Source organism: Phascolarctos cinereus, unplaced genomic scaffold (assembly GCF_003287225.1).
Source record: "Phascolarctos cinereus isolate Bilbo 61053 unplaced genomic scaffold, phaCin_HiC Scaffold_5;HRSCAF=322, whole genome shotgun sequence".
Lineage (NCBI taxonomy): Eukaryota > Metazoa > Chordata > Mammalia > Diprotodontia > Phascolarctidae > Phascolarctos > Phascolarctos cinereus.
In genome coordinates this window covers 216857675-216885219 of record NW_027555958.1, presented here as the reverse complement: position 1 = coordinate 216885219, position 27545 = coordinate 216857675, and the positions used below count along the sequence as shown (strand labels likewise).

At 41.0% G+C, this 27545-nt stretch overlaps 1 protein-coding gene across 1 annotated transcript in view; it reads right to left on the bottom strand.

Annotated features, from left to right (window-relative positions):
- Positions 1–10257: 10257 nt before the first annotated feature.
- GCM1 (glial cells missing transcription factor 1) overlaps positions 10258–27545 on the bottom strand; it is a 36585-nt gene continuing 19297 nt past the window's right edge. Inside the window, exons 2-5 of the mRNA XM_020993936.2 lie at positions 21793–22045; positions 16972–17084; positions 14002–14139; positions 10258–11611 (exon numbers count right to left, since the gene is read on the bottom strand). Coding sequence (XP_020849595.1) covers positions 10868–11611; positions 14002–14139; positions 16972–17084; positions 21793–22045 — 1248 coding nt within the window. The 3' untranslated portion in view covers positions 10258–10867. The remainder of the gene's footprint in view (positions 11612–14001; positions 14140–16971; positions 17085–21792; positions 22046–27545) is intronic.

Here is a 27545-nt window from a genome sequence, read left to right as displayed (position 1 = left end):
ATAGTATATAGGCTTGGGGAGGTAAGAAAGAAGGGCCCTGTATCCTCTCTCTCTTGGCACAAGAGATTTCATCTTAAAATTATCCTCTATTGGACCTGAGTTCGAATGCAGCCTCTGACCAAACACTTGACACTTACTAGCTGTGTGACCCTGGGCAAGTCACTTAACCCCAAATGCCTTAAAAAACAAACAAAAAACCTATCCTCTAATTCAATGTAAAATGAGTGGTCACATCCACCTCTCCATGGTTATATGTACTGCTCTTCCCTTGTACCAGTCACTGAACAAAACAGAGTGGCCTTGCTCTTCTCTCTCTGAATAATAATAATAACTAACATCTATATAGTACTTCCTATGTGCCAGGTACTGTTCCAAGCACTTTACAATTTCTATCTCATTTGGTCCTCACAACACGCCTGGGAGGTAGCTGCTATTATTATCTCCATTTTACAGAGGAGGAAACTGAGGTAAACAGAGGCTAAGTGACTTGCCCAGGGTTCATACAGCTAGTAAGTGTCTGAGGCTGGATTTGAACTCGGGACTTCCTGGCTTCAGGCGCCCTGCCCTACCTCCAAACTGACAGCTTCATACACTTCACGTATCGTATTCAGAGCTCTCTTTGTGGACAGAGGAAAGCCCTCTCCCTGTCACGGTTTGTAATAGCAATAAAGCTTCTTTATCTGATCTGTACCCCAAATTTGTGGGCCATGACAGGTTTAAAGTTCTCTCATTTGGCCTTCACAGTCACCCCCTGAGGGAAGCATGATGATCATATATTCACAGACCGTCAGACCTGGAAGGGACCTTGGTGATCACCTAGGCCAACCCTCTCATCTTCCAGTTAGAGTCAATGAGGCTCAGAGGAATCAGGTGATTCTGTAAGTCAGTGTGCTCCCTCAGGGCAGGGGTGTCCTTCCATCCTCCATCCTGGGCTCCTTCCACTCCATGACTTTGCCAGCCTGCTGACATCTACTCCTCCAGCAGGCTACTGACCACCAGCACCAATTGCTCAATTCTCAACCCTTGCTCTAGCAAGGCCTGACCTTGCCTCTCGACATCACTTAGTTGACGAGATTGGGGCTAGAGATATTGAGCTTCATTAATATAGCCTCCGGCAAAGTTACGTAATCATTTGCTGGGAATATTTTTCTTTCCAGAAAAAAAAAAAGACAAAACCCAAACTTTTAGTTACATATCTCAACTTTGCCAGAGTGATCAGACAGACCAGGGAAACCCAAGGCCAGGGTGAGCAGTAGGTTCAAAGGGTTGTTTTGCTTACGATGCAATTACCCAGTGATGCAAACAACACCAGGCTTTGATGTGGGGGTAACTGGTTTTTGAGAGATGTGAAGAATTTGTAAGGAAGCTAACATTTACAGGTGCCCTTCTGACCTTTCATGATACAAACCTGCTTCCTCAGCCAGATTTAAGAGAAAGGATGTGCTGGTAGCATGGATTCAGTTCTCTTCTCTGCCCCTACACTGTGACCCGGGGCAAGTTACAACCTCCCTGGGACTCAGTTTCCTTATCTCTGAAATCAAGAGACTGGATCAGAATGGGCTCTGAGGTACCTTCTGCTTCAAAAATCTATGATCTAAGAGTTCTTTGTTATTGTTGTTTAGGAACTTTTCATGACCCCATGGAACCATATCTTGATAAAAAAAACTGGAATGGTTTGCCATTTCCCTCTTCAGTGGATTAAGGCAAAGAGATGAAGTGACTTGCCCAGGGTCACACAACTAGGCAGTGTCTGAATTCACATTTGAACTCAGGTCTTCCTGACTCCAATTTTAACACTCTATCCACTGAGCCACTCAGCTGAAGTAAAGAGTACTTTATTTCAATCCAATTTGTTACATGCTTTGTTACATGGCAGAGAAAGTATGGGGAATCTATAAAGAGTGCTAAATTCAGAGTTAGAAACCCAAGGTTCAAGGCCTGGCTGTGGTATTTAGTGTGTTGATAAGCCACTTAAACTCTGTGAAGCTCACTTATCTCATCTATATAATAGGGATAATAATATTTGGGCACTGGTGGTGAATTATGTGGACCTCTTAGGAATGGCAAACCTGTGAGCCCTCATTCAGATGGCTGTGGGTCAAAGAGAGGAGACCAGACTGAAGGGAAAGGCTGATTAGCATGCTAAGCAAATCTGATCTTGCTAAAGACAAATTCACATTCCTGAGGTACAAATTTGGTTTTTATAACCTCACAGGCCTGCTGTAAGTACACAGCCAGTCAGTAGCATTCTGTAGCAATTTAGGATGGATAAGTAAAACATTTCATAGGAGAGGGAACGGGAAAGAGACAGAGATAGGGACACACACAGAGACAGAAAGAAACAGAGACAGAAGGTAGATAAAGAGAGAGATTGAGAGAAAAGGAGAGACAGAGACCGCAAGAGAAGGAAAGACAAAGACAGAAATAGAGACAGAAAGAGAGGAGGGAAAGATGGAGACAGATAAAAACAGAAAGAGAAAAAGGCAGGCAGAGACAGAGAGATTGAAAGTGAGGAAAAGACAGAGACAGAGAAAGAAACAGAGAGAGGCAGAGAAAGATAGAGATAGAAACAGAGAGACAGAAATGGGGGCAGGCAGAGAGAGAGAGAGAATCAGGGGACAGAAAGACAGAGACAGAGAGACAAACAGAGAGACAGAGACAGAGAGACACAGAGAGATAAGCCAGGGGAGAAAACAGGAATACCTGGAATAGAAGTGATAGAATTTATTATCAGAATAAGAAAACATTCTCCCTTCATGGGCAGCAGACAAGAGGAAGAGGCCAAACTCTTTTACAATTGTAGAAGCAGGTTATTTTTAGACAGAACTGCAGGGTCTCTTTATCCAAGAAGAGTGAAAATAACAGTGAATGAGGCCATCTGCTTTTTCCCATGACTTTCTCCTATTGGGCATCAAGTGTTGTGTGGAGGGTGTGGGGATTTCTATATTATCAGTCCATCAAGATGTAGTGAAATGCTTGGGGTTCCTATTCTGTCTTCTTCCCCTCAATTCCCACATGCAGGATAAAAGAGCAACAGGATTTGGAATCAAGAGAATGGGTCCAAATCCCGAGACCTTTAACAACTCATTTAACTTTTCTTGACCTTTCTCTGGTCCTCACCTATAAAATGAGGAAGCTGGAGCAGTTGACCTCTAAGGTCCTTTCCAGCTCCACATACAGTCATCCTATCTTGCAAGGTTGTTGAGAGGAAAGCACTTTGGGGACCCAAAAAGGTCTCTATCAATATGAGCTATTATCCAATGGTAGAGAAATTCTTCTTGGGGCCTTTCATAGTCCTTGATTTCTCCAGCAGAAACTAGCTAAGGTAAACATGGCTCTAACAATATTACCTTATAGCTAGGAAACAGATACTTCTCCTTTTCCCTCCCAAAGAAGTACAGCTATCCCTTCTACGTCACAGGCATTAGGGGTGTGGTGCACTTGTGATCTGGAAAATCCACATAAAATTTTCTTTTGGCCTTCCTTTTGCACCAGAAGTCTGAATTATTATGGTATTAAAAGATAAAATATGTTGGTAATATACGATACTACACATGTATTTTATATATTCCTGAGTTTCTAAACTTTTTCTGTGTTGTCTGCTGGCCTTCTGATGCCATCTGAGGCTTCTGCAAAACTCTCCCCCAAATTCCCATTTAATTTCTTATGCTAACCTGCTATATATTGAAACTATGATGGGGGAAGTCGTGATGTGGAAGTGATAACTGTATAGTTGAGAAGCAAAGTGGTTTGTGTGTTTCGGAGTTAGGCTGGAGTCTTGTAGCAGGTTTAGTCGTAGTATGATAAGCTTATGACTGGAAGAGACCTCAAAAGACACCAAATTCAACCCTATCATTTTAGGGTCAAAGCGGTTAAATGACTTGCCCAAAGTCATACAGCTGCCACATATAAAAGTACTTGTTTGGAGAAGGGCAGGATCCTCTATGTGTCAGAGATGGTGCAGCGGCTGAAACCTAAGCCTAAGACCCACGGTGCCCTCATTTGCTCAGAGCTTCATGGCTGATTTACTGTGTGACTGTGAGCAAGTCTCTGTGCCTTAAATTTTCCTCCAAAGAGATTGTAGACAATATTTACATTTGGAGCTCATTTTTCTTAATAGAAGTATTTCCAAAAAGTTGAAAGAATAAGAAGGATCAGGGGCAGCAAGATGGCACAGTAGATAGAGCACCAGTCCTGGATTCAGGAAGATCTGAGTTCAAATCTGGCCTCAGACATTTGACTCGTGTGTCCCTGGGCAAGTCCCTTCACCCCATTGCCTCACAAAAAGAATGTAGATCACTCGATCTGGTGACCTAATCCCATTTTGTTCTCACCATTATTTACAGACTAGGTTGTCCATTTTCCACTTCTATGCATTTGTACTGGTTATCTCCTATGCCTAGAATGTCCTCTTTTGACCTCTACCCCATAGAATCCTTGCTTTCTTTAAAACTCAGCTTTATTCAACTCAAACTCACTTTTTAATTAAGCTTTTCCTGGTTCCCCAGTGCCCTCTCTCCTCCACCTCACCCCACTCAAATAACCTTGAGTTTATTTCTTCTATTTTTAAAATTAGTTCTTTTGTTATATTTTAAGTTCTGAACTATCTCCTTCCCTCCCTCCCCCCCCCCCACTGCTCGCTAGAGAAGGCCCTCATTTGACACCAATTTATAAATATATGTAAAACCATACTATGCATACTTCTATTCATCAGTTCTTTCTCTGGAGATGGATAGCATCTTCCTTCATAGGTCCTTTGTAGTTGATTTGAGTATTTATAATACTAAAAATAACTTCATTGTTCACAATTTGTCTTCAAACAATATTGCTGTTACTGTATACAATGTTCTCTTGGTTCTGCTCCTTTCACTTTTCATTAGTTCATGCAAGTCTTTCCATGTTTTCCTAAAATCAATCTGCTCGTTATTTCTTACAGCAGAAACTTAAGTTTATTTTGTCTCTTTCTCTCTCTATATATATGTATGTATGTATGCATGTATGTATGTATATACGTATGTATATATGTATGTATATATGTATGTGTTTTCTCCCTTGAAAGAATGTAAGCTCCTTGAGAGTAGAGACTGTTTCGTATTTGTCTTTGTATACTAGTGCCTGGCCCTTAGTAATAAAGATTTGTTGATTGATTGATTGATGGTTATAATCTTAAAATCTTGGTGGAATGCTACAGAATGATAAATACCCATTAGTTTTTTAATGTTTAATATTTTTTATTTAATTTTTTAGTTTTTTAATATTTAAGGATCAATGATTTTTCTCAGTGTGGGCATGATGTACCCCCTCAAAGAGCTTACAGTCTAGTCTGGGAAATAAGATGTGTACAAATAACTTGAATACAAATTAGAGTATAATAGACTAGCGTAAGAGACTTGATGAACTTCTAGTTAAAAAGATTAGAGAAGGCTTTTTATGGGACCCTCCGTAAAGAATAAGGATAGAGAATCTTTTCAAGGAGCAAAAAGAGTAAATGCCTTGAGGTAGGTGATGGGGCAGCTAGATGGCACAGTGGACAGAGCATTGGGCTTGGAATCAGGAAGACCTATCTTTATGGGTTTGAATCCAGCCTCAGACACTTACTAGCTGTATGACCCTGGGCAAGTCACTTCCTCCTGTTTGCCTCAGTTTCCTCATCTACAAAATGAACTGGAAAAGGAGATGGCAAACCACTCCAGTATCTTTACTGAGAAAACTCAAATGGGATCAGAAAGAGTTGGACACAACTGAAATGACTCAACAACAACAAAGTGCTTTGTGTATAGTAAGTGCTTAATAAATACTTGTTAAATTGAATTTCTATATATGTGTCATAAGGTTGATACTAGCCGTGTATATACAGTCATAGATACAGAGCTAGAAGGGATGTTTGTAGAGTTCGTCTAATCTAACCCCCTCATTTAACTAAGTCTCATACTAAGTGACTTACCCAAGGTCATACAGGGTGGCTAAGTGACTAGGCTAGAATTTGAACCTAGGTTCTCTAGAACTTTGCCACTGTATCATCTATCTACCTATTTATACATGTATATATAATATTGGTACTCTTTTAATGGCTACTGTTTGATGTTTAAATTTCTCTTTAGATTTAAACTCCTTGGAATTTGGTACTGTGTCTTCTACCTCTCTATGGTACCTAATAAAGTACCCTGGATGCAGTGATGCCCAGTATTTAGTGTTTAAAAAAAAGATTTCGTATTCTAGTAATTTCCTCTTTGATTACTTCTCTGATAGACTAGAAGCTTCTTGACGGCAGAGACTTTTTCCTTTTTTTGTCTTTGTAACACCAACTCCTAGCCAAGCGTCTGGGGTATGTCGTTTAGTTGTTTCAGTCATGTCCAACTCTTACTGACCCCATTTGGGGTTTTCTCAGTAAAGATACTGGAACGGTTTGCCATTTCCTTCTCTGGATCAATTTATAGATGAGGAAACTGAGGCAAACAGAGGTTAAATGACTTGCCCAGGGTCATACAGCTATACTAAGTGTCTGAGGGCAGGTCCTGACTCCAGGCTTGGCACTCTACTGAGCCATCTAGCTGCCCTGTCAGGAGTATAGTAGGTGTTTAACAAATACTTATTCAATTGAATTTATATTACATTTATGCAATGCTTATATTATATTTATATGTTGTTTTTAATATAGTTTACGTGTATATTTTGTTTTGAAATAGATAGAATGACTACAACAAACTCTGAGATCTAGATACTACTCCTAACCACTTGTGTTCGTTACCCATCCAAATCTCCTTGGAAATGATGACGAAGGGGAAAAAAAATTACATCCAACTAACTCCAACTTTTCACTATCTTCGTGTCATAATTTTCCTTGCAGTCACCATTTGGGGCCTTTGCCTCTAATTTGTGTTTTGCTAAAACAAAATGTATTTATTTCTAAAATTCATAACTTCCATTGGACTGAGAAATCTCAAAGGAGCTTGGATGCAGGGCCTATCCAAGCTTTCTCTCCACTTGTCAAGTCTCTCCTTTCCCCAATTTTCTAGGCTGAGGACCTAGCTTCATAATTCAATAAAAAAAACCACCACCAGAAAAAATCTCATATCATTCAGACAATTTACCCCATTATCTCCTCCTTAACTCCTATGTCAAATGAAGAGGTGGTCCTTTTCCTTATCAAAGCCAACCCTTCTTTTCCTTCTTTTTTTTTTTTTTTTTGCTTTTTGATGAAGCAATTGGGGATAACTGACTTGCCCAGGGTCACACAGCTACTAAGTTTCAAGTGTCTGAGGGCAGATTTGAACTCAGGTCCTCTTGACTCCAAGACTGAGCGCTATCTACTGTGCCATCTAGCTGCCCCTAGAGCCAACCCTTCTATCACACTTCCTTGATCCTATCCTCTCCCATCTCCAGTGGACTGCCTCCATTATCTTATCATTCTCTCTCTCTCTCTCTCTCTCTCTCTCTCTTCTCTCTCTCTCTCTCTCTCTCTCTTCTCTCTCTCTCTTTCTCTCTCTCTCTCTCTCTCCTCCATATCTACTTGCTCCTTTCTTGCTGCCTACAATCATTCCCAAGTTGTTCCCTTCATCTTAAAAAAACTCTCATTTGATCTAACCATATCATATGACTGTCAACTTATCATTTCTTCCCTTGTCATTTACACTACTCAAGAAAGCCATCTATACTAGGTGCTTGTACTTTTTCGTCCCTCACTCAATCTAAAACCTTCTGAATCTGGCTTCTGACCTCATTATTCAACTGAAATTTCTTTCTCCACTGTTACCAATGATCTTTTAATTGCTAAATCTCATAGTCTTTTCTCAGTGCTCATCCTTCGTGACCTTTATGAAGCATTTGACACTGGTGCTCACCTTCTCTAGATTTTTGTGATATTATTCTCCCCTGGTTCACTTCCTACTTAGCTGTACACCCCTTCCCAGTTTCCTTGTCTGGATCTTTATCCATGATGTGAGTGTCCCCCAACACTTTGTCTTGACACCTCTTCTCTTCTCCTCTAGTCCACCTTACTTGTTGATTTCATCAGCTCTCATGGATTCAATTATCATTTTTAATATATCCAAGCCTAGTTTCATTCCTGAGCGTCAGTTCTGAATCACTAGCTGCCTTGCGAACATCCAGAACTGATGCTCCACAGGAACCACAAACTCAACATACCGAAAACAGAACTCATTATTTTTATACCCCCCCAACCTTCCCTCTTCTGAACTTTCCTGTTATTGTCTAGAGTATCATCATCCATCCTTTCAATCACCCAGACTTTCAAATTCAATGTCATCCTCACCTCCCCACTATCACTCCACAAATCAGTTTTCTTGCCAAATTTTGTTTTTTCTATCTTCACAGCATCTCTTCCATATATTCCCTTTACTCTACTCATGTAGCCACCACCCTAGTTCAGAATCTCATCAACCCTTACCTGTACTATTGCAATAATTGCCTTCTAATTACTCTCTCGTCTTCACATCATCCTCCATTCATTGCCAAATGATTTTCTTAAAGCATGGGTCTGACCATCTCACTGCTACTGCCCAGTGAGGTCTGGTAGCTCCCTCTTACCTTCAAGATCAACGAAATGGTCCAATATTTGTCATTTAAAACTCTCCACAATCTGTCCCCTCTCTTCCTTTCCAATCTTCTTATACTTTTACTACTTTCCGTACACTTTGTGCCCCAACATCCAACAAAAAGTAGCCTACCTGCTGTTCTTACATCACACGTCACACTCCATTTACCTCCCCCTAGCCTTATTGTCCGCCATGCCTAGAATGCCCTACCCCTCACCTCCATCTCTTGGTTTTCCCTGGCATCCTTTCAGACAGCTCAAATCCCTCCTTCTGCAGGAGGCCTATCCCATTGAGGTTACCTATTATCTACTCTGTATGTATCTTGTGTTTCTGTAAATATCTTGGATCTTCTGCCAATCTGCAATCTGGGCTCCTCCACCATGTCCCATTCTGGATACCTTCATTTTTCATGCCTCCCTCCCTTTTCATTTGTCACCCCCTCCATGCTTTTCTTCCACGTGTCTTCTTCCCCAATTAGGATTGTTAAACTCCTTGAGGGCACGCACTGCCTTTCCTTTTGCTTGTATTTATATTTATAACTTGTATTGTGTTTAGCACAATGCCTGGCACACAGTAAGCTATTAATAAATATTTGTTGATTAGCTGACATACATGTATTTTCATGTTTGTTTCCCTTTTTAGAATGTAAGCTCCCTGATGCCAGGACTGCTTTCGCCTTTCTTTGTATAGCCACCAGTCAACTAAGTGCCTGGCAGATAGAAAGTGCTCAATCAATATTTGTTGATTGTCTTGGTATAGCCGGGCAGAAAAGAGGAGAAATGTTTCTGTGTCTAGTGTAAGAAGAGGAGAACCCATATCACTCTATTCATTATAAAAAGTGGTGGTACAGTATGAAAGAAGAGTTGACTGAGGATACAAGAAAATGAGAATAAAATTGGTACTTCTGTAATGATTTGCAAAAAGTGCTTTACATATATTATTTCATCTGATTCTCATGATGTTGTTGTAAGATAGTATAGGTGTAATGTAAATTCCTTGAGATCAGAAGCTGGGGTTTTTTTGGGGGGTTGGACTTTTTATATCCAATACTCAGGGCCTAACACATGCCCAACACATGACAAGCCTTTGAAAAAGTCCTAACTGTGCTGTTTTAACCAAAGTATTATTGTTTTATTATTATGTTATATAACTATGACAATGTATTATTGTATTAATATATCAATATATAATTTTATATAATTATAATATTACAATATGGTTTATAATTGTAGTTATAATTTTTTAAAATTTATGGTAAAAAAATAACCTGCTGACACTCACGTGGCTTCCAGATTTACAAAACAAAAACCACTCACGTACTTGGCAGGAAGTTATTTGAGCCTTATTGAATTGAACAGAATTTAATTCCTACAGCTATTAGCTATGTTCTATATTAGTGGGGAAACCAAGGCTGGGAAGATGGAGGAGTTGCCCAGGTCCACATAATTAGTAAGTGTTGAGGCAGGAGTCAAAGCCAAATTTTCTTGATTCCAAGTATAAGTACTCTCTCCTCTACACCATATATATAGGTATACGTCAATATGTAGGAAAGTGAGGTTCAAAATATGGCAAGTTGAGTGTGACCACAATGATAAACTAGGAATTCGACTTCATCAGGCTATGTATTCTTTGATCCTCTGTTTCCACCAATGAGTTGGAATCTAGTTTCTTTGTTTAATACTTTATTTTTGAGGCTATTTATTATTATTATTTTTCAGTTCAGTGTGAAACAAAATTCTGTCCAACAAATCTCTGGGACAAGCTAGGACAAACAACAATATTTTATTATCCAAATGTAGGGTAAGATACTATTTTAAAAGCTTTGGATAATATAATCTCTACTCCTTCCCCCATCTGTTCCTTCATTCTCTTCCCCACGCCTCTTTCAAGCAGCCATTGATAGAAACACTGAGTAATGGTGTTGGATCTGAAGTATTAGATGTGTCAAGGACAATGCGGAAGTAACCAGATATGAGGAGCTAACAGTGGATGTTACAAGTCTTGATGGACAAAAAACCCCAAAAAACCCAAAAACGAAAACAACAAACAGAGGGCATTTAACTCCTGGAGCTGGGCTTGGTCCAGCCCAGTAGATTCTATACCCCACTGGGGATAAGGGATGTGCCTAAATCATTAGTGGAGAGAAGTAAGAACTGCCTATAAGTCCCTTTCACAGTACAGATTATCTGTAGTTACTTCTGTTCCCTGGAAACATCTGTGTCAAAGTTTCCCAAAGCAAGTTTTTGTTTGGTTATATATTTTGGTGGGAGGTTTGGGGATAGAAGGGAGATGAGTGGGGTCAGTCTCCAGTATCATCGTAAAGGATAGATGTTTAGAAATGTTTCACTGTTGTCATGATCCAAAGTCATACATTTCACTTCTTCATCCAAGTCCCATTTGCTCCCCTTGTCTGGAAGTGAGTACTGGTGGTGAGGGGTGTAGCTAAGGAGAAAAGGGTCTTCCTGAGGGAAGTGGTACCTAGCAGAGGGGAAATAGCCATTCAAATCCATGTGCAGCTTCTCTTCATACAGGTCATTCCCAGATAGGGCCGAGGTAGGCCTGAATGGGTGGTAGTTAGCTTTGACAACTGAAGTCTCACTGGGCAGCTGCTGGTTGCCTGCTTCCATACAGCTCAGAGCAGGGGAGAGCTCACAAGGCCAACTGGCCAAAGAAAAAGGATAGCCAGGATAGCAATTGTCATGATCGGGAGGTCCTCCCAGGCCTGTATTCCTGTTCCATTTCTGAAGATCTCCATAATCTGAGTAGACCCTCGGGAGAGACGGCTGAAGCAATTCTCCACTGGTGCTAATCCGACCAGCAGTCAGTTTGCATTTTTCATAGAATTTAGTGGGCCCCGAGTCCACCAAGGGCTCTGCAAGCTGAGGGGTCCTTCCAAAATAATAATTCTTGGTAAGTGAAAGGCAATTATTCAGTGACTTCTTTGGGGGCATGTTATCGATTAAATGCCCATTAAAATTACAGGGCAATTGGAAGCCTTCCTGGTAAGACCAAGTTAAAGGTAAACTCTCTTGACTTTGGGTTTCACCTGGTAGGGACTAAAATGGAAAAGAAACAGCCATGTTAATAAGTTAAACAGATTTGCATAACCCACCCCAAACAATGAGGAGTTACTCTGTACCAATAAGCAAACCAGTTTGGGATTATTTCTGATTGTTCCCATTCCTTGCATGCTTAGGTCATGAGCCGTGCAAAAAAAAAAAAAGCCAATGATATGCCTGGTCAAGGTGTAGAAGCAGAGGTCTGGGATATTTCCATTTCAATATGAAACTGTCCTGGTTCAGAACCAGCCAGCTTCATAGATCGTTAGAGTTAGAAGGAAATGTTGAGTGGTATCAGGGATGTGGTAAAGGGAACTTTGGATCTGGCTTTGAAGGCCCTGAGTTTAATAATAATAACAATAGTAATAATAATAGCTGGCACTTATATAGTGCTTTAAGGTTTGATCATCATCATATTAATAACTAACATTTATATAATGCTTACTATGTGCCAGGCTCTGTGCTTAGCCCTTTACAAATATTTTCTCATTTGATCCTCACAACAATCATGGTAGGTAGGTGCTATAGGAGGTTTATGAAGAGCTTCACATATTATCTCCTTTGATCATCTCCCAGCTCCAACCTTTTTTTTTTTTTGTGAAGCAATTGGGGTTAAGTGACTTGTGCAGGGTCACACAGCTAGTAAGTGTCACGTCTCTGAAGCTGCATTTGAACTCAGGTCCTCCTGTCTCCAAGGCCATAGCTTATCCACTGCGCCGCCTAGCTGGCCCCTTCCATTGTTACTCGCTGTCTGACCTTGGACAAATCCCTTAGCTTCCCGGGGCCTCGGTTTATTCATCTATTAAATGAGAGAGTTGGCCTGGATGACCACTATGGTCACCTGCAACATTAAATCTATGACCCTATGATCTTAGAAAATGATCTTCAATCTCCTCTATTTTATAGATTGAACTAATCAGCCAGTCCTAAGTGCAGGGACTCCAAGGAAAGGTAAAAGACAGTCCCTGCCCTTGAAATGCTCACAATTTAATATATTAGATTGTTACAACTAACCTTTATTAAATGCTCTATGCACAAAACAAAATGTGCTAAGTCACGGAGGACAGATAGGCAAAAAAAGAGACAGTTTGGTCTATCCCCTAGAAAAGGGAAATGACCTGGCCAAGGTCACATAGCTGGTAAGCCAGCACTCTGACCCATCCAGTACTCTTTCCAAATCGTAGGATAATAGATTAAAACTGGAAGGAGCTTTAGAGACCATCTAGTGACTAGATTCTAGTCCAAGCCACTGAGGCCCTGTTAAATAATAAATTTGCTCAAGATTACAGAGGGATTTAATAGCAGAGGTAGGTTTTGAACCCAAGTCCTTCCGAGTTCACCTTTCCCTTTGATGTAGCTTATGCTATAAAACAAGGGAGCTGGACTAGATGACCTCTGAGGTGCCTTCCAGCTGTAGATCTATGAAACTTCTATGGCTCTGTGACTCTGTGTTCTTCTAGAGAAACCTGGATGAATAGACTAGCTCTGGACTTGGAATCAGGAAGACCTGAGTTCAAATATGACGTTACACTTACTAACTCTGTGACCTGGCACAGTTGCTTAACTTTTATCTGACTCAGTTTCCTCAACTGTAAAATGGGGATAATAATAGCACCTACCATGAGGATTAAAGGAGGTAAAGCATTTTCCAAACATTAAAGCAGTTTATTTTTCTCCTCTAATCTTGACCTTAACCTCTTGATGAATCATCTGAGAAAAAGTAAATTAGATCTCCAGAAATTCTCATTAAGTTTAGGACAACTATCAGGGTTCTTTCTGTTTCTTTGTTGCTACCCTGTCTGTGGGAGTTCCCAAGGTTTTATTTTTACTGGCACATTGAAAAAAAAGAATTATTCCTTTGTTGGCTAGAGTGTGTGTGTGTGTGTGTGTGTGTGTGTGTGTGTGTGTGTGTGTGTGTGTAGAGAGAGATAAAATAGAGAGATGTAAAATGAAGGGGTTGTAGTGGATAATCTCCCCGGTCCCTTCCAGTCTTTTGCCCAAGGTCACTCTAGGAGAGCTAGAGCTAATATTTGGATCCAGGACTCCTGACTCTTAAACCAGCTCTTATGTCACTATACCCAGCGAGCTCAGGGCCACAGAGCCAGGGGAAGGGGGATCATTGTACAGAGCCCCTCAGTTTTCTTTAGTAGGTGACATAGAAAGGGTCCTGAAGAATATGCTTATGGTTTTCCTAATTCAAGAACAAGTTTCAGAAAATTTACAGGACTCTATAGTGGCAAGCATGTATTGCTAGTACTACTCAGATAAAACATCAGAGGAATATTTCTGTGTATGGAAAGATGGAGGTTTGGGGCAAAGGGTTATGGTAAAGGGAGCCCAGGTTGCTAATAGTTTTTTAACATATATGGGGGGAGGGAAGAAGTTACCTTTGTCCCTGAGTTCTTCTTCAGCTTTGGAGAAGCAATAGAGGAAGAACAAGATGTCATGTTGGATTTCTGCATTGACCGTCTCGCTTCTGCCTCGAGTTTTGTTTCTGGCCTTGGGTGGTCATGTGCCCCTTTTGACTTAAAAAAAAAAAAGGTAAAGTCTGAGGGAAGGACCTTGGGTGTCCATGTTATGTGAAAATCAGTTGAAGGAATGGGGGGATATTTGGTCTGGGGAGGAGAAGACTCAAGGGAGATATGATAATTGTCTTGAAGTGCTGTCATGTGGATGGAGGAGGGATTAGATTTTTTCTATTTGGTCCCATGGAACAGAACTGAGAATAATAATTAGAAACTACAAACGCACAAATTTAGTCTTTTTTTTTTTTTGGCTAGGCAATGGGGTTAAGTGACTTGCCCAGGGTCACACAGCTAGGAAGTGTTATGTGTCTGAGGCCAGATTTGAACTCAGGTCCTGCTCTATGCACTGTGCCACCTAGCTGTCCCTACAGATTTAGTCTTGATGTCAGGAAAGACTTCCTAACAATTAGAGTTGTTCAAAAGCAGGGTGGGCTGGTGGGTGTTCCTTGCTTGCAGATGTCCAAGCAGAGGCTGGGTGGCCGGTTGTCAGGTACGTGATGGTGGATTGGAATACTTGGCCGCTGAAGTGCGTTCCCACTCTGAAATTCTGTGATTCCGTGATTCTGTGATTCTGTGATAATGATAGGAATGATTGGCTTCCGGACAAGGGGATGTTAAACCTTACATGCACAGTCTCTCCATCAAGAGACCACAGTCTGGTTATCAGTTGGCCTTGAGATTGGGAATGGATAGAATCAGCACCAGACTAGGGTAAATACGCATCATGGAGTTGGGGTGAGGGGGTTCAGAAGACCAAACAAACTGCTCTTTGCCCACACAATGCATGAAGCTTTCAGCTGCTCAGAGTTTCTAATTCATGTAACCTGCCTATATGACTGGTTGGCACACCAAGACAGAAGGCTATGTGATTGCAGAATTTTAGATATTTTCTTCTTTCATACATTATCCTTACAAGCCAGAATTTGCATGTAATTCTTTATGGAATGAAAAAAATTCATCAATTCAGCTGCTGAGAGGCAGTGTGGTATAGTGGTTAAAGCCCTGGACTTGGCATCAGGAAGTCCAGAGTTAAAATCCTACCTACAACACTTGTTAGCAATGTGTTTGAGACTCAGTTTCCTCATTTATAAAACAAAGAGCAATGAGATAATATATCAAAAAACCCTTTGAAGAGTGTTACACAGGGTAGGCAAGTGGCACAGTGGATACAGCACCAGCCCTAAAGTCAGGAGGACCTGAGTTCAAATCCAGCCTCAGACACATAACACTCACTAGCTGTTGACTCTAGGCAAGTCACTTAACCCCAATTGCCCCCCCCCCCAAAAAAAGTGCTACATAAAATGGCTGCTGTTTAGTCATGTCTGACTTTACATGACCTCATTTTGGAGTTTTCTTGGCAAAGATACTGGAGTGGTTTGCCATTTCCTTCTCCTGTTCATTTAACAGATGAGGAAACTGGGGCAAACAGGATGAAGTCACTTGCCCAGGGTCACACAGCTAGTAAGTGTCTAAGGCCACATTTGAACTCAGGTCTTCCTGACTCCAGGACTGGTACTCTATCCACTGCATCACCTAGCTGCCCTACATAAATGTTAGATATGATTATCTACCAATCCCAAGACATAAACTGATCGAGCTTCCTTTTTACTCCATGAGAAGAAGGCATCCAATAGTTTTCTATTGGTTCTCCTGAATTATTTCAGTAAGCTCCCTTCTAAATCTAATTACTGCTTAGTCATTTCAAAGTTGATTGCACTCTTCACCAGCAGGTTGTCCTAGAGGTATATTACCGACCCAAGAATTTTTTCTTCCTCGGTCCTAACCTAAAATTTCATCTCCTGGTATGGAAACAACCCGTCCTGATGCTGATTGGCATGCAGTTTTAGGTCTTAGAGACTTTCCTGGGGCATAAAAAGGCACTCAGCCAATATATATCACAGAGAAGATTTGGCCTAGTGGGGAACCTGCAGCCTGGAGGCCACGTGAGGCCACAGGCTCCCCACACCTGGCCTAGGACCTCCTGCAGAGTTGGGGGATGGAGGACAGCAGTATGAACCCCTTCAGATTTCTTTAGCAGGTCACATGACAAAGGGTCTGAGGAATGCGCTTCTGCTTTTTCCTAACCATCTCACAAGGCTGTTGTCAGAAGCAAGTTTTGGAAATCTTATAGAGGTAAACTTGTATTACTATGCAGATTAAACATCAGAGGACTATATCTGTATGGTCCAGCCTAAGCTGATTTGCTGTCTCCTAAACACTACTACCTCTCACCACAAGAATAATGTCTTATATTGATAGAGCCCTTTACATTTTTATAAATCTTTTTATAATATCTTTTTCTTTTTTTGCCTATGCAACAATGTGTGAGGCTAAAAAGGAAGGGATTATTATGTCCACTTGACAGACTAGAAAACTGAGGAGATCCAGAGAATTAAGTAGCCTAGAGGTAGCTAGGTGGCGCAGTGGCTAGAGCTCCAGCCTTGGAGTCAGGAGGACCTGAGTTCAAATTCGACCTCAGACACATGACACTTACTAGCTGTGTGACCCTGGGCAAGTCACTTGACCCCAAATGCCTCACAAAAAAAGGCAAAAAAAAAAAAAAAGAATTAAGTGGCCTGCCAAGATCATTGCATTAGGAAATGATGAAACTTGGGCACTTGAAAACCCAAGTTTTATGGTGCCAAGCTGGCTTATGTTCCATTATCCCACACTGCCTGTTGACTTTATAACATCCTTTTGCTTGATTGTCATCCTGATACAACCTTAACTGTGTTTATTTAACAATCTAATTAAAACACCCTCCTTTTTTTTTTTAATATGTATTAAATTCCCTGGCCTGGCTGTGGTTGTTGTGGTTATTTTTAACCTAACCTGAAAAAAGATGAAACGTCCATCGTGCCTCCAGAAGTTGGTGACTGGGAAGCCCCCATGGCCACGGCAAGGAATGAGTTTCAAAGGCCCATTACAATTAGGACATCGTTTTCCTGCAAAAAAGAAAAGTGAGGTGACTAAGCAGGGTAAAGCCAACCTTACCTGAGTCAGGTTTGTGCCCCTCCCTGTATTGCACTTTTCTACTCCAAAAGGCTGGAAATGTTTCAAAATGTTTTTAGATATCTGAAACCTCTACCCCTCAGGGTTGGTGATCCCTCGCTCATATTTTATTGATGTTACAGCCACGTAGGAGTTTAGATTTAGAGGTAGAAGGGCTTGACTCAGAGGTCAACTGGTTTTCCCCTCACTTCATTTTGCAGTTGTGGAAACTGAGACTCAGAGAGATTTAAGTGACTTGCCCAAGGTCACACAGGTGGTAAGTAAAAGGGCTGGCTGTTGAACCTAGGTCCTCTGAGTCCCAATTCATTGCCTCTCATGAGTGAGATTCAAATTATATGTAATAGTTACCTACCTGGTATAATTTCAGAGGATACCTAAGCATTCCCAAATGCTTTCCTCATTGCTCCCCAATCTCTGAAATTCTCTTAACAGAGAACAAATCCTTTCATTCCACGACTAAAGATATGTCTTACAACTCTGATGAACTTAGGATGAAAATTGTTATCCAGCCCCAGAAAAAGAACTGATGGTGTCTGAATACAGATTGAAGCATATGTTTTTTACTTTCTTTATTTTTCTTGAGGGTTTTTTTTTTGGTCTATGTTTTCTTTCACAACATGACTATTATGGAAATGTTTTGCAAGATGACAAATGTATAACCTATATTGAATTGCTTGCCTTTGCAATGAGGGGATAGATGGGGAGGGAGGAAGGGAGAGAATTTGGAACTCAAAGTTTTAAAAACGAATGTTAAAAATTGTTATTACATGTAACTGGGAAAAATAAAATCCTAAAGAATTACAAAATGAAGATGTGTCTTAGAATGCAAATACCCCTAAAAAAGTAATACAAAGACTAAAAGTCACAGTGAGATATAAGTGTTCTCAGGCCCTTTCTTGAGAGCAGGTTTTAATAGGTATCAGGCATGAATTTAGGAGGACAGTGCATGACAGGGGTTGGATGGAGCTAGGAAAAGGGAGTCTCAGGGCTTCAACTTCCCTTTCTTCATAGTTTTGTCTAGTAGGATAGGCCTTGGCTGTCAATACCCATGGCCAGTCAGTGAAGTTATTGGAGAGGTTTAATGCAGCACAGCTGCCCTTAGCAAGTAGACATAAATAGAAGTACAAAAACTTCTCTAACCACGAGGGGCTAGAATCATAGAATGTGAGAGCTAAAAGATATCATTTTGGACATTGTTTAGTCCAAGGGTTCTTCACCTTGTTTGTGTCTGGTGAAGCCTGTTCACCCCTTCTCAGAATAAATTTTCTAAAATTTCTAATGAAGGAAATGCTAAATTTTAATTAGAGGTTAGTAAAAATAAAGATATATGTGTATATATATATATGTATATATATATATATATACACACATATATATATATATTCCTATCCAAATTCATGTACCCCATTAAATCTATCATGGGGCCTGTGAATGTTAGGTTAAGAATTCCTTATTTTACAAATCTATAAGAACACAAGCCATTCCCCAACTGATAAATGGTCAAAGGATATGAACAGTTCTCAGATGAAAAAATTAAAACCATCTATAGTCATATGAAAAAATGCTCTAAATTGTTATTGATTAGAGAAATGCAAATCAAAACAACTCTGAGATACCACATCACACCTATCAGATTGGCCAACATGACAAAACAGGGAAATGATAAACGTTAGAGAGGATGTGGGAAAATTGGAACACTAATACATTGCTCGTGGAGTTGTGAAATGATCCAACCATTTTGGAGAACAATTTGGAACTATGCCCAAAGGGCTACAAAAATGTGCATACCCTTTGATCCAGCAATAGCACTTCTAGGGTTATATCCCAAAGAGATCAAACAAATGGGAAAGGACCCACATGTACAAAAATATTCATAGCAGCTTTTTCTGTGGTGGTAAAGAATTGGAAACTGAGAGGATGCCCATCAATTGGGGAATGGCTGAGCAAGCTGTGGTATATGAATGTAATGGAATACTATTGTTCTATAAGAAATGATGAACAGGCTGACTTCAGAAAAACCTGGAAAGACTTATATGATCTGATGCTGAGTGAAGTGAGCAGAACCAAGAGGACTTTGTACACAATAGCAGCCAAGTTATGCAATGACTAAGATTGTTAAACTGAACCCTTCTTAGCATTACGAGGATCTAAGACATCTCCAGAGGCCTCAGGATGGAAAATGCTGTCCACATCCAAAGAAAGAACTGCAGAAGTTGAATCGCTATCACTTATTTTTACCCTCTGTTGAGTTTTGTTTCATCTTTCTGATGGTTCCTCCTATTGGTTTTAATTTTTACTTACAACTTCACTAATGTGAAAACATGTTTAATGGGTATGTAAATGTAAAGCCTATATCAGATTGTGTGCTGTCTTGTGGAGGGTGGGGGGGAGGAAGGGGGAGAAAAATTTTCAACTCAAAAGCATATGGAAGTGATTGTTGATAAATCAAAATAAATTAATAAAATTTTAAAAAAAGAAAAAAAAGAATTCCTTATTTAGTCTAACCTCCACATTTTACAGGTAATAGAACTAAGGACCAGAGACTTTGCCAAAGGTGGGATAAGAACCCAGGTTTTGACTCTCAGTTCAATGTTTGTCCCACTACACCTTAGTCAAGATATATCGTCCAGTGGAAAGAGTAATAAATAGATTTAGGGCAAGAAGAACTGAAGTTCAAATCGCAGCTGTTACTCATTACCTTTTTGACTTCTAAGGGCCTTAGTTCCTCATCTATAAAATGGGCAGGGTTGGACTCGACCTCTGAAGGTCCCTCTGCCTCTAAGGATATATGTGGGTATTTCAGGATCTTATAGGAGCAGGTATATTGTTGGGTGAGCAACCAAGAAAGGTCCTTAGTTTGTCCTGAATATACCACTGAACGTCACCAATGTGGGAGTAATGAGAGGCTGAGCATTTCTTGCAGAGGGGTTTCATCTCTGTAGCTTTCTACTTTGCCAAGGCTTGGTCCAGCCAGGCCATGAGTCTTTGCGTTTTGTATCTTAGGACTTTTGATTTTATTGGCGTAGGGAACTTCCTGCAAGGGACAGCTCTCTGTCAATGTAGATAAGCCACAGCTCTGCAATTCATAGTCTAAGAGAAGAGCCTGGGACACGAGAGGTTAAGTGACTTTTCTACAGTCACACTAGTACATATCAGAAGCTGCTCTTGAAACTAGGTCTTCCTGACTCTAAGGCCAGCTATCTATGCATGCCTCTCTCTTTTTTAAGATTATGTGAAGCATTTTAACTGGATATTTTATGGTGCAGGCTTGTTTAGTAACTAAACTTTAAAGCTGAAAACACTGTTTTCTGGCTTTATCATGACTCCGAATATTGGGGATTTCAACCAAATAGAAACTTTGGTTGAGACTTGTCCCTTTTCGTATCAGAATTTATCTGTCAAATAGCTCTTTTTTTAGTGGCAAAGGCTTGGAAACTAAGGTGTCCATCCATTGGGAAATGGCCAAATGGCATTTGAATGTAATGAAACACTGATGTGTCATAAAACATGAGGATAGGGGCAGCTAGGTGGCTCAGTGGATAAAGCACTGGCCCTGAAGTCAGGAGTGCCTGAGTTCAAATCCAGTCTCTGACCAAACACTTGACACTTACTAGCTGTATGACACTGGGCAAGTCACTTAACCCCAATTGCCTCAAAAAAAAAAAAACACCTAGCATGAATAGGGGCAGCTAGGTGGCTCAGCCAATAGAGATCTGGCCTTGGAGTCAGAAGGACCTGAATTCAAACCCAGCCTCAGACACTTAGCACTTACTAGTTCTGTGACTCTGGGCAAGTCACTTAACCCCAATTGCCTCACCAAAAAGAAAAAAAAACATGAGGAAAGGGAAACTTTCAGAGAAACCTGGGGAGACTTGTATGAACTGATACAGAATGAAGTGAGCAGAACCAAGAGAACAATTTGTACAAGAAACAATAACAACAGTGTAAAGACAAACAAAAAAACTCATATCAAAGCAATGACCAGTTATGATTCCAGAGGAAAGATGATAAAACATGATACAGATCTCCCGACAAAAAAGTTGTTGACTAAAGATATAGAATGAGATATACATTTTTGAACATGGTCCATCCTGGGATTCATTTTTGCTTGACTATTCAAATTTGTTACAAAGGATTTTTTCCCCTTCCAATTAGGAATAGATGAGACAGAAAGAAAATAAATTTTTGTTAATTGAAAAAAATTTTTCCTAAAAAACAAATTTACCATCTAATAAACTATTATGCTAATATATTAATGAATGATATCTTCCAGGTAAAATACTTGACTTTTTAATAGAGACCTTCTGGAGATAATTTCTCAACCCAAAGAAGTGACTCTAATGGAGCAAACTGGGTGGGGACTTTCTTCAAATGTAAAATAAGGAATTTAGACTAGATGAGGTTCCTATCAGCTCAGAATCTATGTTTTTATGTTTTTGGACAGGGAGGGCCTTTCAGTAACCCACCAATCTCACCATGTAATTCTCTTATAGAGGAAAGGCCCTGTTTGGATATCAGAAAACGTTTGGTGGTGAAGGCCCCAAACATGGCATTACTGCAGGGCTCCAAAATGGGACAAGAGCAGCAGTATTTGAACCAATGCCAGCTCGGGTGTGAGCACGGGCAGGCCTCCGGACTCACTCTGCTGCTTCTGCCGGGCTTTGTCACAGATGGCTGGTCTCAGATAGATCTTCCTTCCCTGCTCGGCAGAACAGTCGTGGCTGCAAACGACCACTCCCAGGCAGGACTTCTTCAAGATGCGGGAGTTGTGATTATTGGTGTTGCGCATGGCCCAGCTGCTCAGGTGCCTCTGCGCGTTCCTGTCCTCTGAACTGTAGATGTGCTTCACGTAGGAATCTGGCCATTCCTGAAACCAGTCAGTTGTTTTCACATCCTGATAAGAACTCCAAGAATGTTAATTTAAGTGAAAGAAAACAACACACACACACATATACAAACTAGAAGATAGAAATCATCCATCACAGAAGGGACAATGAGTCTGAAGCTTATGTTGTTTTAATCAGGAATGTAGGGGGGAAGGAGGGGGAGACCTTTGGACCAAGGTCTTACTTTAACTACAGAGATTATGTGAATCAAGGGCCATGTACCTGTTTTAGAATCTAAAGGAATATTTCTTTCCTTCCCTCCTCTCTTTCTCTTCTTCTCTTCCTTCCTTCCCTACCTCCTTCCTTTCCCTCTTTCTTTCTCTCCCTTTCCTTCCTTCCCTCTTTCTTTCTGTCCTTCCTTCTCTCCCTCTTTCCTTTCCTTCTTCCTTCCCTCCCTCTTTCCTTCCCTCCTTCCTTTCCCCTTTCTTTCCCTCCTTCTTTTTCTTCTTCCTTCCTTCCTTCCTTCCTTCCTTCCTTCCTTCCTTCCTTCCTTCCTTCCTTCCTTCCTTCCTTCCTTCCTTCCTTCCTTCCTTCCTTCCTTCCTTCCTTCCTTCCTCCCTTCCTCCCTTCCTTCCTTTCTTCCTTCCTTCCTCTCCTTCCCTTCCTTCCTTTCTTCCTTCCTTCCTTCCTTCCTTCCCCCCTCCCTTCCTTCTTGCTTTCCTTCCTATCTGCCTTCCTCCCATGATTCTGTTATGGAATTTAAAGGAATCCTTTCCTTCAATCAATCAATGATCAACAAACATTTATCGAGCACCTAAAATAATGACAGGCATGGTGCTAATCACTATTAACAAAAGAAACATGGAAATAGTCCCTTCCCTTGAGCTCACTCTCTTTTGGGGGAGACACCTGTGACTGTATCTAAACCTGTTAAGTACATGTAGAATAAATACAAAGTAGTTTGGGGAAGGGGAGGGCTAGCAGTTGGAAGGATGAGGAAAAGTTTCATATAGAAGGTAGAACTAAAGAGTCTTTTTTTCTTTTCTTTTCTTTTTTTTTTAAGAGGAATCTCAAAGAAAGGAATTTGACCAGTTCCTTGAGGAAATGGACTAACTTATTTTGCTTTTTCTTTTTTGGTTGTTTTACTTTTTGTCTTGTATCCCCAGTGTCCTCATTGCTTAGCACAGTACCTAGCACATGGTAGAAATTTAATCAGTGTTTGTTGACTTGATTGAACAATGAGGCAAAAGGAGGAGTCTATTCCAGGGACAGAGAAAACCTGTGCAAAATAACAGAGATAGGAGATTAGGAAATGTGTGTGAGGGGCAGCTTGGCTGGATTGTTGTCGCTGTTCAGTCATGCCTGGTTCTCCACGACCCCTCTTTGGGGCAAAGGTACTGGAGTGATGTTTCAATTCCTTCTCCATCCATTTTACGATGAGGAAACTGAGGCAAACAGGGTTGAGTGACTTGCCCGGGGTCACATAGCTAACAAGTGTCTGAGGCCAGATTTGAACTCAGGAAGATGAGTTTTCCTGACTCCAAGTCCAGCACTCTGTCCATTGTACCACTGGCTTGAAGAGCATAGCAAAGGAAGGAACGTATAGAACAAGGCTGGGAAGGTAGGTTCTTCTTAAGGCTGAGGAGAGGAGATTAAACTTCCTCCTTAATTTTAGGGTCTTTCCTCAGAGAGTATCTCCAATTTATCTGATACATATCTTGTTTGTACATAGTTATCTGAATGTTATCTCCCTTCTCAGCCCGATCTCTAGCCCTTGGCGTAATGCCTCACACAGAGCAGGTGCTTAATAATCATGCTAATTAGAACGGATGTATCTTCAAAGCAATCAGGACCCTATTCCTTGTGACACTCCCATTTTGGTGATGTGAACTGGAATAACTGCTAGTGCAAGATGACACTCACAAAATCTCAGAGTTGGGGGGCACCTCAGAGTTCGCCTCGTCTAACTTCTCCCTGGATAGGACCCTCTCCCCACCCGCCCCCACGTCCCTGACAAGTGAAGAGGCTGCCTCTGGTGGGAGCCCATTAGGTTGCTCTGATTGTGTGGAAGTTTTTCTTTCAATGGGGATGGAATTTGCTTTCACACTTTGTTCTCGGTTCTGCCCTCTGAGGCCACGCAGAACAAGTATTATGGCTCTTCCACGGGACAGCCCTTCAATTATCTGAAGACAGCTCTCATGCCATGAACTGTCTTTCTTCTATTTCTTTCCTGTAAATAATCCTCATGTTCAAATGATCCTCATGTACAGCGGCCGCCCATCCCCTCACCCTTCTGGTGACTCCCCTCTCTTCTCGGTACTGACACCTGGGCCTTCATAAGGGAGGCAAAAACATGGTGAATTTCCCAAGAGGGGCCTCTTAGGGGCCTGAGCTCCATTCCATTCTTCTGAAGACAACTTCTTTCTTTCCTCCTGCCCTGCCGATATCACAGCACTCCAAAATAACAGAGATGAAAGGAGAAACTAAGACACAATTTATGAAAAATCAAGGCATAATGTAAAGGGGTTAGGACTTGGATTCAAAAGACCTAATTTTGGGGTTCTGGCTCTGCCACCCTCACTAGTTGTGTGACTTCATCTTTCTCATCTGTAAAATGAAAGTGTGGACTTGATGATCTCCAAAGGTCCGTTCAGTTCTAACATTTTAGTGATTCTGTGTAAGGTGCTAGACTGATTTTGCCTGTAAATAGCTATTTACACAAGGTTGGCACCATTTCTTTGACAATCAACAGCTATTTTTCTGGTGGTGTTGCCTTTGAAAGTCCAGTGGGAATGGGTCATTTAACCCTTCCTCTCCCACTCTCATTCTAATCCCCCCTCTCTCCTGCTTAGGCCTTTTCCCAGCATCCTCTTTGGTAGGGATATGCATTCATGATTGGTGCATATTCATTTCCGTATTACCTTGCACAGTGCTTCACACATAGTAGGACCTTAATAAATGTTTGCTGAATTTCACAGGTGTTGAACTGAGACAATCTGGCCCATTCTGCATAGTGAGAAGCTGAACAGGCAATCTTAGGCTGTGCCTATACTATACCAAGTATCTGAATGTTTGGCAATGTGTAGACAAAACACACAGATGGTTGACTAGAGTTCTCAGTTTTTTCATGGAAAAAAAAAAGCAAGAATGAAGAAAGTCTTACTCAAGAAATTTACTTTTTCACAAGACAAACTTGACCTCTATTTGATCATCTCCCTAGGTCTGAGCACGAGAAGCATGAGACTGAGTAAAAATCAACCCTCTAAAGCCCCTGAGATGCACTAGAGGAGAGAGAGACCAATATCTTCCCTAGTAGTCCAAGCTGTGGGTGGAGGGGATGTAAAAGAGAGAGAAAATGCAGCATCCAGAAACCAGTATGGTCTACTACTACTAAAAAGGGCTTGATGGTGGGAAGAAAAGAGTCAGAGTCAAAGGAGGATAGGGTGGCAAAAAAACTTTCTAGGTTTATGCTTATCTCTAGCTCTGATTAGAATTCATTCCACTGTTTAGAGTGGAGATGTCAGATCACCTTTTGCATTAAAAGCCCTTACTTATCTGGTTGCCACCATTCATTATTAGACAGGAAATAATTAAGGCCAAAGCACCAGCACCAGATGAGGAATTTCAGAATCTCAGAGCTAAACAGGATTTCACTGACCATCTCTTTAGACTCATATTTCAACAAGTCAAAAGTCTTGGTACTAATGGGATGCCGGGTGTTGAGGGGACCAAATGTAGCTGTGAGGGGGGAAAATGCTGAGCTGAAAGTGGGAACTGAAGGAAGGTTCCTAAATGTGTGAGCTACAGCTGGGGCAAGCAGGCAGGAGGATGATGGGAAATGAATTGGTAGGATGTCACCAAAAAATCAAAACAAAACACAACTTGGAGCTTTTGGAGAGCCTGTATCATCAGAAAGAAAGGAGACCCCAGGTGAAGCTGATAAAAATGAGATTCTTGGGATCTGAAGAAGTGGTCATTGTCTGAGGAATGTCCATTACCATCTGATGTTTTGTTTTGTCTCATTTTTTTTTCAATTCACAGCAAGAATGAAAATTTCCACTTCGTAAGCCAGGACAATGGAGAAAAGGAGTAAAGAAATTTCTGTGAGCTGAGTCCAGAGGATTACATCTGAGTTGGAGTTCAGTGGGCAAGAAAGGAGTTTTAACTTGCAGCTGAGTGATTGGACCTGACAGGCAGAGAAGGATGTTGAACTTAGCAAAATGAAAAAGGGAGTTGCTTATGTTTGGGGGTAGAAGCAGCAGTAGGGGAGTGAGGTGGCACAATGGCTAAAGTGCTGGGCCTGGAGTCAGGAAGGCTCATCTTCATGAGTTCAAATCTGGTCTCAGACACTTACTAGCTGTATAACCTTGGCCAAGTCACTCAACCCTGTTTGCCTCGGTTTCCTCATCTGACAGCTGGAGAAGAAAATGACAAACCACTCCAGTATCTTTACCAAGAAACCGCCAAATGGGGACAGGAAGAGTCAGACACAACTGAAAAATGACTGAACAAAGAAAGAGCAATGAACAGAGATGTAGTATGTAAAATGGCGGTTAGTTTGAATCCATGTTGTTATTTAATACCTATGTGACCTTGGACAAGCTACTTAACCTTTTGGGATTCAGTTTCCCCATCTATACAATGACAGGGTTTAAACTAGATGACTTCTGAAGTTCCCTTTGGCTCAAAATCAATGACAGGGAGGAAGGATAGCCTAATAGGAAGAGCATCAGATCTGGATTCAGAGGACATGGGTTTGAATCCCAGCTGTGACATTTACTTGATGTCTCAACTTGGGCTTGTCATTGAGGTCTCTTTGGAGCCTCAGTTTCCTCATTTGTAAAATAATGGGACTCTAAGGGTCCCTTCCAGCTTTACATATATGATCCTATCAAATTAAGATCGGAAAAGAGGCAGCTAACAAGAAGGAAGAGACTAGGAGAGACCATTAAAAGCTGTCAAGTTAATTGTGTGATGTCAGATTACATCTCTGTAATATACCTAAACTACATATAAGTATCCCATACTCTGAGATTATTTAGCACTACAATTAAAAATAAAAAAATAAACCCCCTTCGAACAGCTGCCTTTGCATTAGAATAGCAGACACAATGGAGAAGGGGTACTAAGGGGAAAGAGGAAGAGAAAAAGACCATGAATTAAAGGACCCAAATGTTTGGAAGAAAAATTCCCTCTATTCCCTCTGGGTGATAGCAATGGAAAGTTACCCAAGAGAGTGGCAGTAGAAACTGGGCTGAGGGAGTCTTCTGTGAGGAGAAGCTTCCTAACAGAAAGCTATCCAAAAGTAGAATGAGATGCCTCTGGAGGTAGTGAATTCCCTATTCCTGAAAGTTATCCAACAGAGGTTGCCTATTTTCTTGTTGGGGTGTTTTAAAGGGGAACTAGAACTTTCAGTAGAAGTTGGACTAGATGTCCAATGAAGTAAGTGTCTTCCAACTATAAGTCTGTGATTCAGGGATTGGAATGGCCCAACAGGCAGAGTGCCAGGCCTGAAGTTAGGAAGACCCATTTTCATGAATTCAAATCTGGCCTCAGACACTAGCTGTG